Source organism: Anabrus simplex, chromosome 1 (genome assembly GCF_040414725.1).
Source record: "Anabrus simplex isolate iqAnaSimp1 chromosome 1, ASM4041472v1, whole genome shotgun sequence".
NCBI classification, from domain to species: Eukaryota; Metazoa; Arthropoda; class Insecta; order Orthoptera; family Tettigoniidae; genus Anabrus; species Anabrus simplex.
This window is the reverse complement of record NC_090265.1, coordinates 673,103,428-673,115,832: the sequence shown is the minus strand read 5'-3', so window position 1 is coordinate 673,115,832 and position 12,405 is coordinate 673,103,428. Positions and strand designations below refer to the sequence as shown.

At 40.1% G+C, this 12,405-nt stretch overlaps 2 protein-coding genes across 2 annotated transcripts in view; one reads left to right on the top strand and one right to left on the bottom strand.

The window, feature by feature from the left end:
• The window catches only part of LOC136886104 (tonsoku-like protein), a 250,748-nt gene extending 242,060 nt beyond the window's left edge, over nucleotides 1-8,688 (bottom strand). The window contains exons 1-2 of the mRNA XM_068227232.1: nucleotides 8,553-8,688; nucleotides 7,774-7,901 (exon numbers count right to left, since the gene is read on the bottom strand). Coding sequence (XP_068083333.1) covers nucleotides 7,774-7,901; nucleotides 8,553-8,565 — 141 coding nt within the window. The 5' untranslated portion in view covers nucleotides 8,566-8,688. The remainder of the gene's footprint in view (nucleotides 1-7,773; nucleotides 7,902-8,552) is intronic.
• Nucleotides 8,689-8,999: 311 nt separating this feature from the next.
• On the top strand, nucleotides 9,000-11,241 carry Ubc2 (ubiquitin conjugating enzyme 2). The gene has a single exon (XM_067135870.2). The coding sequence runs from the start codon at nucleotides 9,409-9,411 to the stop codon at nucleotides 9,967-9,969; it is 561 nt and encodes a 186-aa protein (XP_066991971.1). The 5' UTR covers nucleotides 9,000-9,408; the 3' UTR covers nucleotides 9,970-11,241.
• The last annotated feature ends 1,164 nt before the right edge of the window (nucleotides 11,242-12,405 follow it).

Sequence of the window (12,405 nt, the reverse complement as noted above, 5' to 3'; positions counted from 1 at the left end):
TCATCTATTCCCCAAGCTGAAAATTTTCCTTGGTGGACGGAGATTTTCTACAAGGGAAGAACTGACAGCTGAATTGGAGAGGTATTTTGCAGGCCTGGAGGAATGTCATTTTCGAGATGGAAATAAGGCATTGGAACATCGCTGGACCAAATGCATTATTCTACAGGGAGACTATGTTGAAAAATAAAAGCAGTTCCACCGAGGTAAGATACTTAATTCTAGTGCATTCCGAGAACTTTTCAAACCACCTATGTAGCACAGCAGTTCTCCATGTGGACAAGATTCCATGACGTGCACAAGTGTTTCTATCACTCTGTGACAGCATTAATAGAGGCTATTCTCACAAGACTGCAACAATATTCTGCACCTAGCGATTCTATTGTGGATATCCGTATTTCCAGAAGAGTAAAAGGATATAAAAAATGATGTAAAGTAATATCTGAAGTAGCAGAGCGGAGAGATCCTTCCTTGAAGCTTAACCGGGACCCACCAAGCTGTGCCCCCACCCCATGCCCAGGAGTATTCTTACTAATAAAGAATGGCTCCATGGTTAAATGGTTAGCGTGCTGGCCTTTAGTCACAGGGGTCCCGGGTTCGATTCCCGGCAGGATCGGGAATTTTAACCATCATTGGTTAATTCCGCTGGCACGGGGGCTGGGTGTATGTGTTGTCTTCATCATCATCATCATCACCACGACGCGCAGTGTCGCCTACGGGTGTCAAATCAAAAGACCTGCACCTGGCGAGCGAAACATGTCCTTGGGCACTCCCGGCACTAAAAGCCATATGCCATTTAATTATCAATAATAAAGAAGAGTTAAAACCACACTGTGTAAATGTACCAAATGCGACCATTTTCCACGATGCTACTGGCCAGCTGTGATAAAGGTAAGTTTGCTATTTTCTCCGATAGACCTTGTGTCATGTCTGACCACAATGCTGCCACATTTGCTCAGTAAGAGAAGTGAACAGTTTGAAATTGCAGACCAATGGTCTTGTCACTCGCCAAACATAACCCAGGTAGACCAGTGGTCTAACAAACCAGATCACTGGCCTAAACACACCAACACTGCTGTCCAGGAGATGTACCCTTAAAGCTCCTTTGCTTGTCGTACAATGAATGGTCTTCTCACTGTCTCATGGAAGCCCCCACAGCCCCTTTGCTTATTGTCCAGGTATGATTCAACTTTTGTCCACTCTTGGACATAGAATGTGCTGCTGTGCAGGTTAATGCACCAACAGTGGCTGCCTTGTTCAATGAATTCTGACGTTCATGCCACACTGAGTTGGGTACCCTTAATAGAATCTTTACACAATATTCTAGACCAGGACTAACAAGGGACAATATCAGCAATGGCATCGTTCATGCTGTTAACCTCATAGCACAGAAAGGATCCATTACAATCTTTTTCTTCCTAAGTATTCAATCCATGGATTGGTCTGCGGCAGTTCTCCAGTCGGCTCCATTCATAGCTTCTGCATCCTACATCAGACATGATGTGCTGTACATATTGGGAGTGTGGTCTTCCTCGACAACTTTTGCCTTCAACCATTCTCTCCAATACCGTTTTCAACAGGCTACCGTGTCTCAAAATATGTCCTATCAGTCTAGTCCTCCTGCTTTTTATACTTTTCCATAAGGTATAATTTTCCCCCACCTTCTTAAACCCTTCAGCATTCGTTATTTTTTTTGTCCAGCTAATCTTTAGCATTCATCATAACACCATTATTTAACCTTTGTTTTTCTTCCTTTCCAACTGTTCATGTTTCGCAACCATAAAGGTAGGGGCATGATTTTTTCGCATTAATTTATGTTCAATTTTGCAAAAAGGAAACAAATTTTCGCGTTATTTCGCGAAATAGTGCTGACTCCATTGCTTTAATTTCGCTTTAATCATTTCCGAAAATTATTCATAAAAAGTTTAATTTGTGAGATTTGTGAATTATGTAAGTGAAAGATAAATAAAGAGAAACAATATTGATAATCATCCATTATTCCTTATGTAATCTTAATTAGAACTATAATATAGCCGTAATCTAGGTTAACAATAAATTGCCCTTTCACTCTACATGGCCGTAGGTTTCACCCTATATGGCCACACCATTAAGGGATTTTATAGAATTTTAATACGCAGATATACTTATGTCGAAATGAGAAATCCTTATTCTGTCTTCTGTTTCCCTTCACACATGTGATACTGGAACACAATTTCAAGATCGTTATTTTCCATGAATTTTGTAGATTTTCGCACTTAATGCAAAATAAGTAAATTTCGCTTTAAACTGGCCTTGTCGCTTTAATTCGCATAAACAAAATCACTAATTTCTCAACCAGAATCATATAATTCGTTGAGATACCTCTACATCGCTTCAAAATATTTGTTGTCGTGCTTATCGTTAATGCGAAAAAATCATGCCCCTACATAAAGGGCAATGTTCCAAACATACGCTTCCAATAATTAATGGAATTTGTAGTGAATAAACATTTCTGTTTGTTAAATGCAAATTTGGCTTGTAAAGTTCTACTTTTGATTTCCTTCTTGCTTCTTCCATCTTTGGTCATTTTGCTACCGAAGTATTTAAATTTTTTAACATTTTCCAATGTTTTGTTGCCCATCAGTATTTTCATACTGGGGTCTCTTTTTTATTGCAGACCATAACTTTCATCTTTGTCTTACTTATTTTCATGCTGTATTCATTACCTATGATTTCCTCAATTTTTACTATTATTTGTTTGAGATGTTGTTCCCTGTCTGCAATTATGGCAATATCTGCAAATCTAATCATATTTATTTGTCCACCCTGTATCCTTATTCCTACATTCAAATCCTCTCGAACCTTATCCACTGCATTCTAGACGTAGACATTAAAGAGCATGGGAGACAACGCACAACCTTGTCTAACTCCTATCCTTATTTTTGCTTCCTCTTGTTTATTTCCAATTTTAATTACTGCAATTTCATTTTTGTACAAAATCCAAATTATTCTATCTCGATATGGAACTCCTATGTTTTTAAGAATTTCAAGCAATTTTATGCAATGTACATTATTAAAAGCCTTTTCAATATCCACAAAGCATAAATAAGTTCTTTTGTCTTTTTCTAATCTTTTTTTTCAGGTCTCAATTCCGGTATAGCTTCTCTTGTACTCTTACCTTTAACAAATCCAAACTGGTCTTCAGTCAGATACTCTTCAATTTGCTTTTCAATTCGTCTTAATATTATGTTGGTGACAATTTTTAATGCATGAACAACTAAACTGATAGTGCGATATTGTTCACATTGTTTTACTGCCATTATTATATTCAACCAAACTCACTGCCCGCCAGGTGGTCATTACCATTAAGCATCAAGCCTATACGGCAGAGCCATCCAAACAGTGCTCTCCGAGCTCTAGCTGCACTCTAAGCCAGTGCTCCGAGCGCTTTGGGGGAAGTAGTTTTGGTGTAGTGGTGGGAGCTTCGTTGGCTGAGCGAGCGGTCTGCCCGCCACGCCGAAGCGAGCAGCCGATCCATCAGTAGGTAGTCTAGTCCAATGCGTTTTGTTGACAGTGTGTAACTAAATCAGTTCCACAGTTGTCATGACCGATCATAAAAAAATAAATATTAAAAAAAAAAAAAAAAAGGTGAGTGGTGAAGTAGCAGCCTTTAAAGCAGAATGGGAAATTTCATTTTTCTGTACAGCTTATAAAGGGCACGCCAAATGTTTAGTGTGCCACAGAGATTTAATGTGTTTAAAAGGAAACACAATTTGTAACACCACAGGGATGATTAAAGTGATTTGACAGACGCCAGTTGCCAATCGAAGTTGGAAGAATTGAAAGAAAATTTCAAGCAGCACTATTCTGTATTATTGTTTTTAATTTTAAAATGCTTGTTTACAAATGGGAATGAAGAAATGATTGCATTATCTGAAGAACACTAAAATTGAGACTTGCCACATTTTTGTCTGAGGAGAGTGAAGTGGGTGGACCCATTATACAAGCAAGCTACAAACGTTCACTGCAAATTGCCAAAACTGGGAAACCCTTCACGGAAGGGAATTTAATCAAGGAGTGCATAATGGACACGGCGGCATATATTTGTCCTATGGAGCTAGTTGAGATATTTGACAAAATCTCTCTTTCTCCTCAAACTGTGCCTCACAGAATAGACGATATGGCCGTTGATATGGAACAGCAATTAATGAAGAAGGCAACAAATTTTATATCCTTTACCAACGTCCTAAACGAATCAACCGACATTGGGGACACAGCTCAGCTCGTTATTTTCATTCGAGGGGTGGATGACGATCTTCGGGTCACCGAGGATTTTGTACACTTGGTAGCTCTCAGAAACACCACTACCGGTTTCGATATTTTCCTAGGTGTGGAGGGTGTTTTTGAGTCAACAGGATTAAAATGGGAGCGGCTGACGAGTGAACGACGGATGGAGCTCCTGCTTTATGTGGTCTGCACACGGGGTTCCTCAGCTATCTAAAATTAAAAATGGCTGAGAGCGGTAGTACCCTAATGACGGCGATCCATTGCTTGATACACCAGGAGAAAATACGTGCAAAAGTCGCCAAGCTTAAAGACATAATGGGAATAGTTCTGCGAATGGTAAATTTTCTGCGCTCCCATGGACTCGTGCTCCGTCAATTCAAAGAGTTCTTGGATGACATCAAAGCGGAGTATCCGGATATCCCGTACCACGCAGAAGTAAGATGGTTGAGCAAGGCGAAGAGCTTCATCGTGTTTTTCGCTTGCAGAACGCAATAGATACCTTTTGTGACATGAAAGGGTGGCCCAAAGTTCTTTTGCGTACTCCTAAGTGGGTGGCGGACTTGGCATTTTTAAGTGGCATTACTGCCCATCTGAATACTTTGAACATTTCGCTTCAGGGCAAAAAGCACAATATCTGCGATTTGGTGGAAAAAATTCAAGCGTTCAAAAGAAAATTGATTTTGTGGGAAAACCAGTTGTGTGAAAGGAACACAGGACATTTTCCATTGCTTGAAACCGTGAAAGAAGGTGTTGCAGGTAATTTGCCAATTACAAGAAGACTTTGAAAAGAGATTTTCAGAATTACCAGAACTCCAAGCGGTGTTAGATGGATTTTTTCAAGAATTTTCTCTTAGTACAGACAGTGCTCCACAGCTATTTCAATTAGAGCTGATTGAACTAAAGTGCAATGTTCGTCTTAAAGACCGCTTTCTAATGTCACGAAGCCTAGGAGAATTTTACAGCGACTTTCCGCAAGAAGAATACCCCCTTTTGTATAAACATTCATGTAAAGTTCTGTCAATGTTTGGTTCAACGTACATTTGTGAGAGTTTCTTCTCGGTTCTTAAGCTTACCAAAAGTAAACACTGTGCAACAATGAGCAAAAGAAACTCGCGCAATATTTAAGAATAGCTGTGTCCAGAAATATGGTACCCAATTTGGAGAAGATTGTTTGCTCCAAAACTAAAAGCTCATAAAAACGCCTGAGCAAGTCACTCAAGGTCTGTACTGTCTGTTCACACTGGTAAAATTTTCTCTCAGATATGTCCAAATTTTGGTTTCGAATAAATTACTTTATTATTTATTTAACACTTGATTTCATTTTCTGCATATTCCATACATCGGAGTACCTTTCGATTTGTAGATGCGGTATATTTGTTTTGGCAAAACAGACCTATCAATATGATGTCAACAAACCCACAAAAGCCGTCGGACGCACGACTGTATGTACGTAGCTGGCCAGCGCGGTTCAAACATCGTCCATCTGTCTCAGGTCTCCTTGCTGCCACACTGTAGTGGTGGTAGAGAAAGGAGCGCTACTCTGACTGCCCAGTGCTCCCGAGCGTGGGCGTGCTCTCAGAGCGCAATGACTGGATGGCCCTGCTATATGGTCTGGCACCGTGGTTAGCCGGTGTGAGTCCGCTTGGTGGAGAAAATTTTCGCCATCAGAATGTTGGCAGGCAGGGTAGGAGAGGTGGTGGTATACAATTTATAATCACTAGACTGCATGCCAAAAGCCTGGATTCAATTCTAAACAGTGTCTGTATGCAGTGAGGACATAGGATGCTCTTGGTGGTGATTCGTCCACTGAGTGGAAATGTTACACCTTGAGCAGACCCCTTGATGCCATTCGACTTCATGCTTCATATCATGTTCACACCGCACCATTTTAGAAGATTGACAAGACGCCATCACGCCGCATCACAGGATACAAATACTTTTTATTCACTTATTTCAACGTGTCATCACCTTATTTTTAATGTTTTGTATTTGTGACTGAAGATGTCCCATAAGAGGACGAAACATGTTTCACGAGATAATTTAATGTAGTCTTTTCAATAAAGACAATTACAGTATTGTAAAGGTGGAATTATAAATTCAAATTTTCACAAGCTGATAGTGACCTAATAGCGTGTGGGGCCTCCTCTGGCCCTGTGAACTGCAGTGAGACGCAGTGGAAGTGAGTCGACAAGTCCCTGGTAGTCCACTGGACGCAGCTGACACCAAATCATTTGCAGAGCGGCTGCCAATGCTGGTCTGTTCGTGGGTGCAGGATCTATGGCACTGAGCCTGCATTCCAGGACATCCCAGATATGCTCGATGGGGTTCTAGGGTTCATATCGGGGCTCCTGGGTGGGGCAGTCATTGGACCTCCGCTGCATGTTCCTGGAACCATTCCCGGGCGACGTGGGAGCAATGTGGCAGCGCGTTATCATCTTGAAACACCGCAGAACCGTCTGGGCGCTAGAAGGCCAAAAATGGGTGGAGATGGTCTCTGAGCAGCTCAACGTACCGTGTACCATTCAAAGTCTCTTCCAGAACAACTAGGGGGCCCATTCCATACCAGGAAAATGCACCCCAGACCATAGACACCAGCACCCTGGACCACACCTTCGAGGCAGGCGGGATACATCGCTTCATGTGGTCTGCACCATACACGGAGCCTCCCATCGGTATGGTGCAGTTGAAATCATGATTCGTCCGACCATATCACGTTACACCAATTGTTCCAGTATCCATCCTTGGTGACTGGCGACAAATGCGCGTCGTCGTGCCCGATGATGTTGGGTTAACAGTGGCACCCGTGTGCGGTGCCGGCTCCCATACCCCATAGAACCCATGTTCCTATGGATTGTCCACTGGAAGACATGTCTAGCATGGCCTATGTTGAACTGAACCGTGATTTGTTGCACGGCTGCCCGTCTGTCACTACTGACAATCCGTCTCAGATGTCGTCGGTCACAGTCATCGAGGGTGGCTGGACGGCCAGTCGTTCGTCTGTTGTGGACGGTGACACCCGCATTCAACCATTCACAATACACCCTGGACACGGTTGATCGTGTGAAGCTGAATTCCCGCACCACTTCCGAAATCGCAATTCCCATCCGTTGGGCACCGACCACCATACCCCGTTCGAACGGTGTCAGCTCACGACGACGTTCCATGTTACACATGTCACGTGCACAGCCACTGCTCACAAGGTCTCCTATACAACTGCCGCTGGCACAGGGGCCGTGCGGTGCGCAGACAACACACCTGTGCATCAGTGCTCCGCTATCCCATGACATTTGCTCAGTCAGTGTATATCAATTACCAGAATGTAATGATCAGAATTTTATTACAAGAAATAAATTGCAAGTAAAACTATATTTTGTAAAAAGTAATGATCACAAGTAAAAATGATTAAAAAGGTATTCATTACAAACAATCCAATTACTCAATTATTTCCCAACTTTGGAGTCACCATAGAACAAATACATATACCGTAATAAGTTACTGGCCAACAGATACCTTGAACATGTTAAGAGCTTCCTCAAATCTCTCTTCAGAAACATACAGGTCTCCCAACTTTCGACACATGTTAGCCTGTAATTCTCGATTGCCAACTTGAGCTGCTCGAGCTCGCTTCTTCAAAAGTTCTACAAATCAAAAGAGGAGTCATTAATTTCAGGTGGAGTGTACATCCCTTACCTGGAAAGCAAATAATAAAAATAATAATAATCCTATATAAACAAATCCTCAGTTCTACGTCAAAGATCTTTTTCCATGAAATCCTGTTGGTTGATTAATCGACAGAAGAAACGTTTAGAAAACAAGTTAAGTAATTATCCTCTAGATTCGTAGAGTTACCAGGTAACCAACGTGTGTATAACTCAAACTAATGCAAACTACGAAGTTCTCATCCACTAAATGAAGCACATAGGCCCTAATGAATATGTATCCGTTTAAAAATGAAGCTCCAATGACTATACTCACGATATCAACTGTCATGTGAGACTGGAAGTTCACACTGGACAGAGGAGGAAAGATAATGTACCAGTTTGATGTTTCGACCTAACCCGACTACCGTACTTCTTACTATGTGTAAACTCAATTTAAAATTGATCATAATATCTCAAAATATCTCTTAATAAGAAGTGCGGTAAATATCATTACAAATTATACCTATCATCAACTGTCAATAATAAGCAAGCTACTAATGAAAGTATGAACACAAAAAGTAAACGAAAGTCCTAAGAAATTTAACCGTCATCATGGCAACATCTCAATATTTCATCAAATTTACTCACTTTCTTCCTCCATCACACAGATAGTCTCAACACGAGATAAAGTACAATAAATAAGACAGACAACGGTAAATGATGGGTGAGACCTTCCGTAACTCCTTGGCACATGTCATACGGCAGTGACATTAGAGTAACAAACTTTCCCGCCATTATAATGCCGGCAAAAGGTTTCTTCCGCGTACTGCCAACAAAACTTCAAGTAATTTCCGTAAATCCAGTGATTTATAGATAGAGAACATCGCTCGAAAGCATAAAGGAGCCATAAATTCTACTTTATATTAATTTTAAACATAGTTATTATCAAAAATGGTGAAAATATCCACAATGCAATTACATGCGAGTCTCGTTTCTTCTCCGATATATTCGAAGGTATGTTTTATGTTCAAGGTTGGATATGATTTGCAAGATGGCTGAAAGACAAATGATATGCGACATTGCACGGAGCATAGAAGCTGCAATGGAGGCAGCTTAGTTCCTAGCGTATCGTTCGGCTTGGCATCACGTGTTGGTACATTTCTATCTTCATAGAGTCCCTCGCATCTTAATATTCATTAGTTGTTTGTTTCCGAATTTTCAATTGTGTTATTGATATAGCGTGGAAATGATAGGGGTGATTTTCAAGTGAAAGAGAACGGCCTTGTTCGTGTGTTTTAAGGTGCACGGCTTGCGGGCGGCTTGTACATATTTTTTCCCAAATTCTACAGTACGGTTCGCGAGTGCCATTTTTAGTTCGTTTTAACTCTGAGACTCTTACCTACGAATTAAGCATAAGAACTCTGTATACTTCCCCATCGGTGGAAGGAATTGGAGCTGCAGTTTATGAATAGCTGCGTGAAGAGACTTTAGTTGTTGAATACTGATGTCAGGAGCAGGGTCAAGTGGGGCAGGGCGGGGCCGTGGTACTGCCTCATTGACTGATAATAAGACTGAGAACAAAGATAATAAGCCAAATCCAAAAATGTCGAAGGCTCTTAGTACTTCTGCAAAAAGAATTCAGAAGGAGCTCGCAGAAATCACGCTCGACCCTCCCCCGAATTGCAGTGCCGGGCCGAAAGGTGATAATCTCTACGAGTGGGTTTCAACCATCCTCGGACCACCAGGCTCTGTTTATGAGGGTGGTGTTTTCTTCCTGGACATACATTTCTCTCCAGAATATCCGTTTAAACCACCCAAGGTGACATTTCGTACGCGGATATATCACTGCAATATCAACAGTCAAGGTGTTATATGCCTAGACATTTTAAAGGATAATTGGTCTCCAGCCCTAACAATATCGAAAGTACTGCTCTCAATTTGTTCTCTATTGACTGACTGCAACCCAGCGGATCCACTCGTCGGTAGTATAGCAACACAGTATCTACAAAACCGCGAAGAACATGATCGAATTGCAAGACTGTGGACAAAGCGGTATGCCACGTGATTGCTTCAAGACAAAGGAAGTTGAGCCTGTGGAAATCTCCGTTGTGAAAGGAACTTTTTCTGTAATTTTACCGGGCTCATTATTTTATCGGCAGTTGATTTGCCGTAGAAATGACATTAGTTCCATTAAATCAAGGTGTTTAGTGCATAGTGCAAAATGACCCATTGTATCGGTAGTGAACTTCTACAGTAAAGGCAGTCGTGGTGTTGCTGTTAGAATTGAAATTAGTCCCTACGAACCAGCCAAGATCAGTCGTATTTCTAAACGCAACTTGGAATGTTTTAATAACTCCTAATTGATGTTTGCTAAGCTGACTTTGAAGACTTAATAGATATTTTTCAAAAAGCCTATGAAAGTTCCATAATGAAGTTGTGTTTACTGTACGGAATTAATCTTGATTTTTAACGTACGTTTTCCAGTGTATTAGACAATTTAAATAACATAATGCTGCTAAAGAAGTGCCGTTTCTTTTGTTCAAAATTTTGTTTAGATTGACTTAATTGCAGTTTAGGACTTTTCATACTTCCAAATAGGATTGACAATACGGTACACACATTTGTTTGGAATGCATTGATTGGTGCATGTGAAATAAGAGGAATCTCGTTTGTTCAGAATTTTCTACTCAAAGGGAAATTGAATTATTACTTGTTCCTGGAGAAATAACTAGGGCTTATTTGTCGAAAAGTATGCTCATTTCAACTTGTCTTGTGCTGTATATTTATTTTGTGTGTATTATAATAGGTTATGGTAAAGAATGTTAGTATGTAAATTTCAATATTGTTAGTAATATTCTGCATGCCTCTGTATTACTGAAGTAGATCGTTCTTCTGTATTTATAACCTTGTAGTAACTACTCCATGTTAGAGCTTTTTGTATATTGTATGAGCTGCAAGAAAGTTCCTGATGTGGTGATAATGCTTCAGTGTATTCCTAGATACAATGTCAGACTTTATAATGGGTGTTCACTAGACATTTTCCAAATCCTGGTCAACTCGTTAAAATTTAAAAAAACAGCCAAGAATTTATTTTCCTCGTTTGTCTTCCTTGGCTAAAAATGAAACTTCATCTAAAGGCCCTTGGAACAAGAAAATATTGGTGTTTTTCCTATGAACATTGAAGTGAGTTATTGTTTCTTTTTATGAATGGCTTGCAGCAGTGCTATGCCGTGGCCATGTAACTAAATTGTTTTCCATACCAGTTTTGTTCGTATTGGCTTGTTAAATTTTGTTCTACTGATTTATATAAAATTTGTGTTACATAAGAATAACTTAAGCATTTGTATTTATTATTTAGGATTTATGTGAAGGAAGCAAACCTGCCCACTCACCCTCACTCCCTTGTTTAGCTGAGTTATTCAGTTGGCTGAATTGCAAGTCTTTAAAATTTGTGGGGTTATTTCTTTTTTTATTTGTTCCTCACTAGTTCTTAATTTTGTGTTAAAAGTTTTTTTCATCTCCCAACTCAGTCACTTGAAGTTTCAAGGTTTGCGCTTCTTTCGATAGTTTGGTATTTTGATTTTCCCTTCATTTCTTCTAACTGTAAATCTATAACAGTAGTAGCCATATTTTCACCCAAGACCTTCACTGGTGAGTTATTTGTTGGCATGTCACGAGTAATCCTACTCTATACCGACTTCATTTTTCATGTTTTGAATATAGTTTGTCAGTTCCTTAATATATTCGCAAAGATTCTTTGTCTCAGCTTCTTTTGCCTCTAGATTTCGCTTCAAAGTTTCACAGTAGGGCTCTAAGTGTGTCAACTTTTCTTGCATGTGCTTAGCCCGGTTCTCGAAGAAATCACGCTCATGAATTAAAGTTTCATTTGGTCTTGGACAACAGACAGTTCTTCTCCCAGCGAAGCTGAATATGGGGTACGATGCTCATTGGTATCACCCAAATCACTATAAAATTTGTCACAAATGGAACATAATAATTCCTTTTACACATATCAAGTGAAAAATCTGCGGCAAATTAAGAAATACCGTCATTATTTGAGAAATATGAAAACATACTTAAGGCTTGTAGACAGTACTGGTTTATGTCGTACTCCACTGCTGGTGCTGTCTTTTGTTACTTTCTTCAGGTCCAGGGCTAGCACCGTGGAATGGGAGTGCTATGTCTGTAGATTCTCATTATCTTTGTTCATATGACTAGAGCGGCCAGTTCAAACAGCAAAATGGAGATCAACCAAAAAATAGCATGATCCCTGGACCAATAAATATTTTTATTTCTGTTCGAACGAAAGTAGCTTGATTCCTGGACTAATAAATCACTAGTCCACTGAATTTTTCTTATGTACATTGGCCATACCATTTTGTCGCCTATTAAGTATTGCATATCGCGATACAATTCATGAAATGATGTCACAAGTGAAGCAATGAAACGAAAGCAAAGAACTTCAGTGAACACAGATATCACACACAAAATTGTTGAAAGT

Bases quoted from the DNA above. Each gene is read 5' to 3' on its own strand.
- Ubc2 (XM_067135870.2), top strand. From the start codon at position 9,409: ATGTCAGGAGCAGGGTCAAGTGGGGCAGGGCGGGGCCGTGGTACTGCC.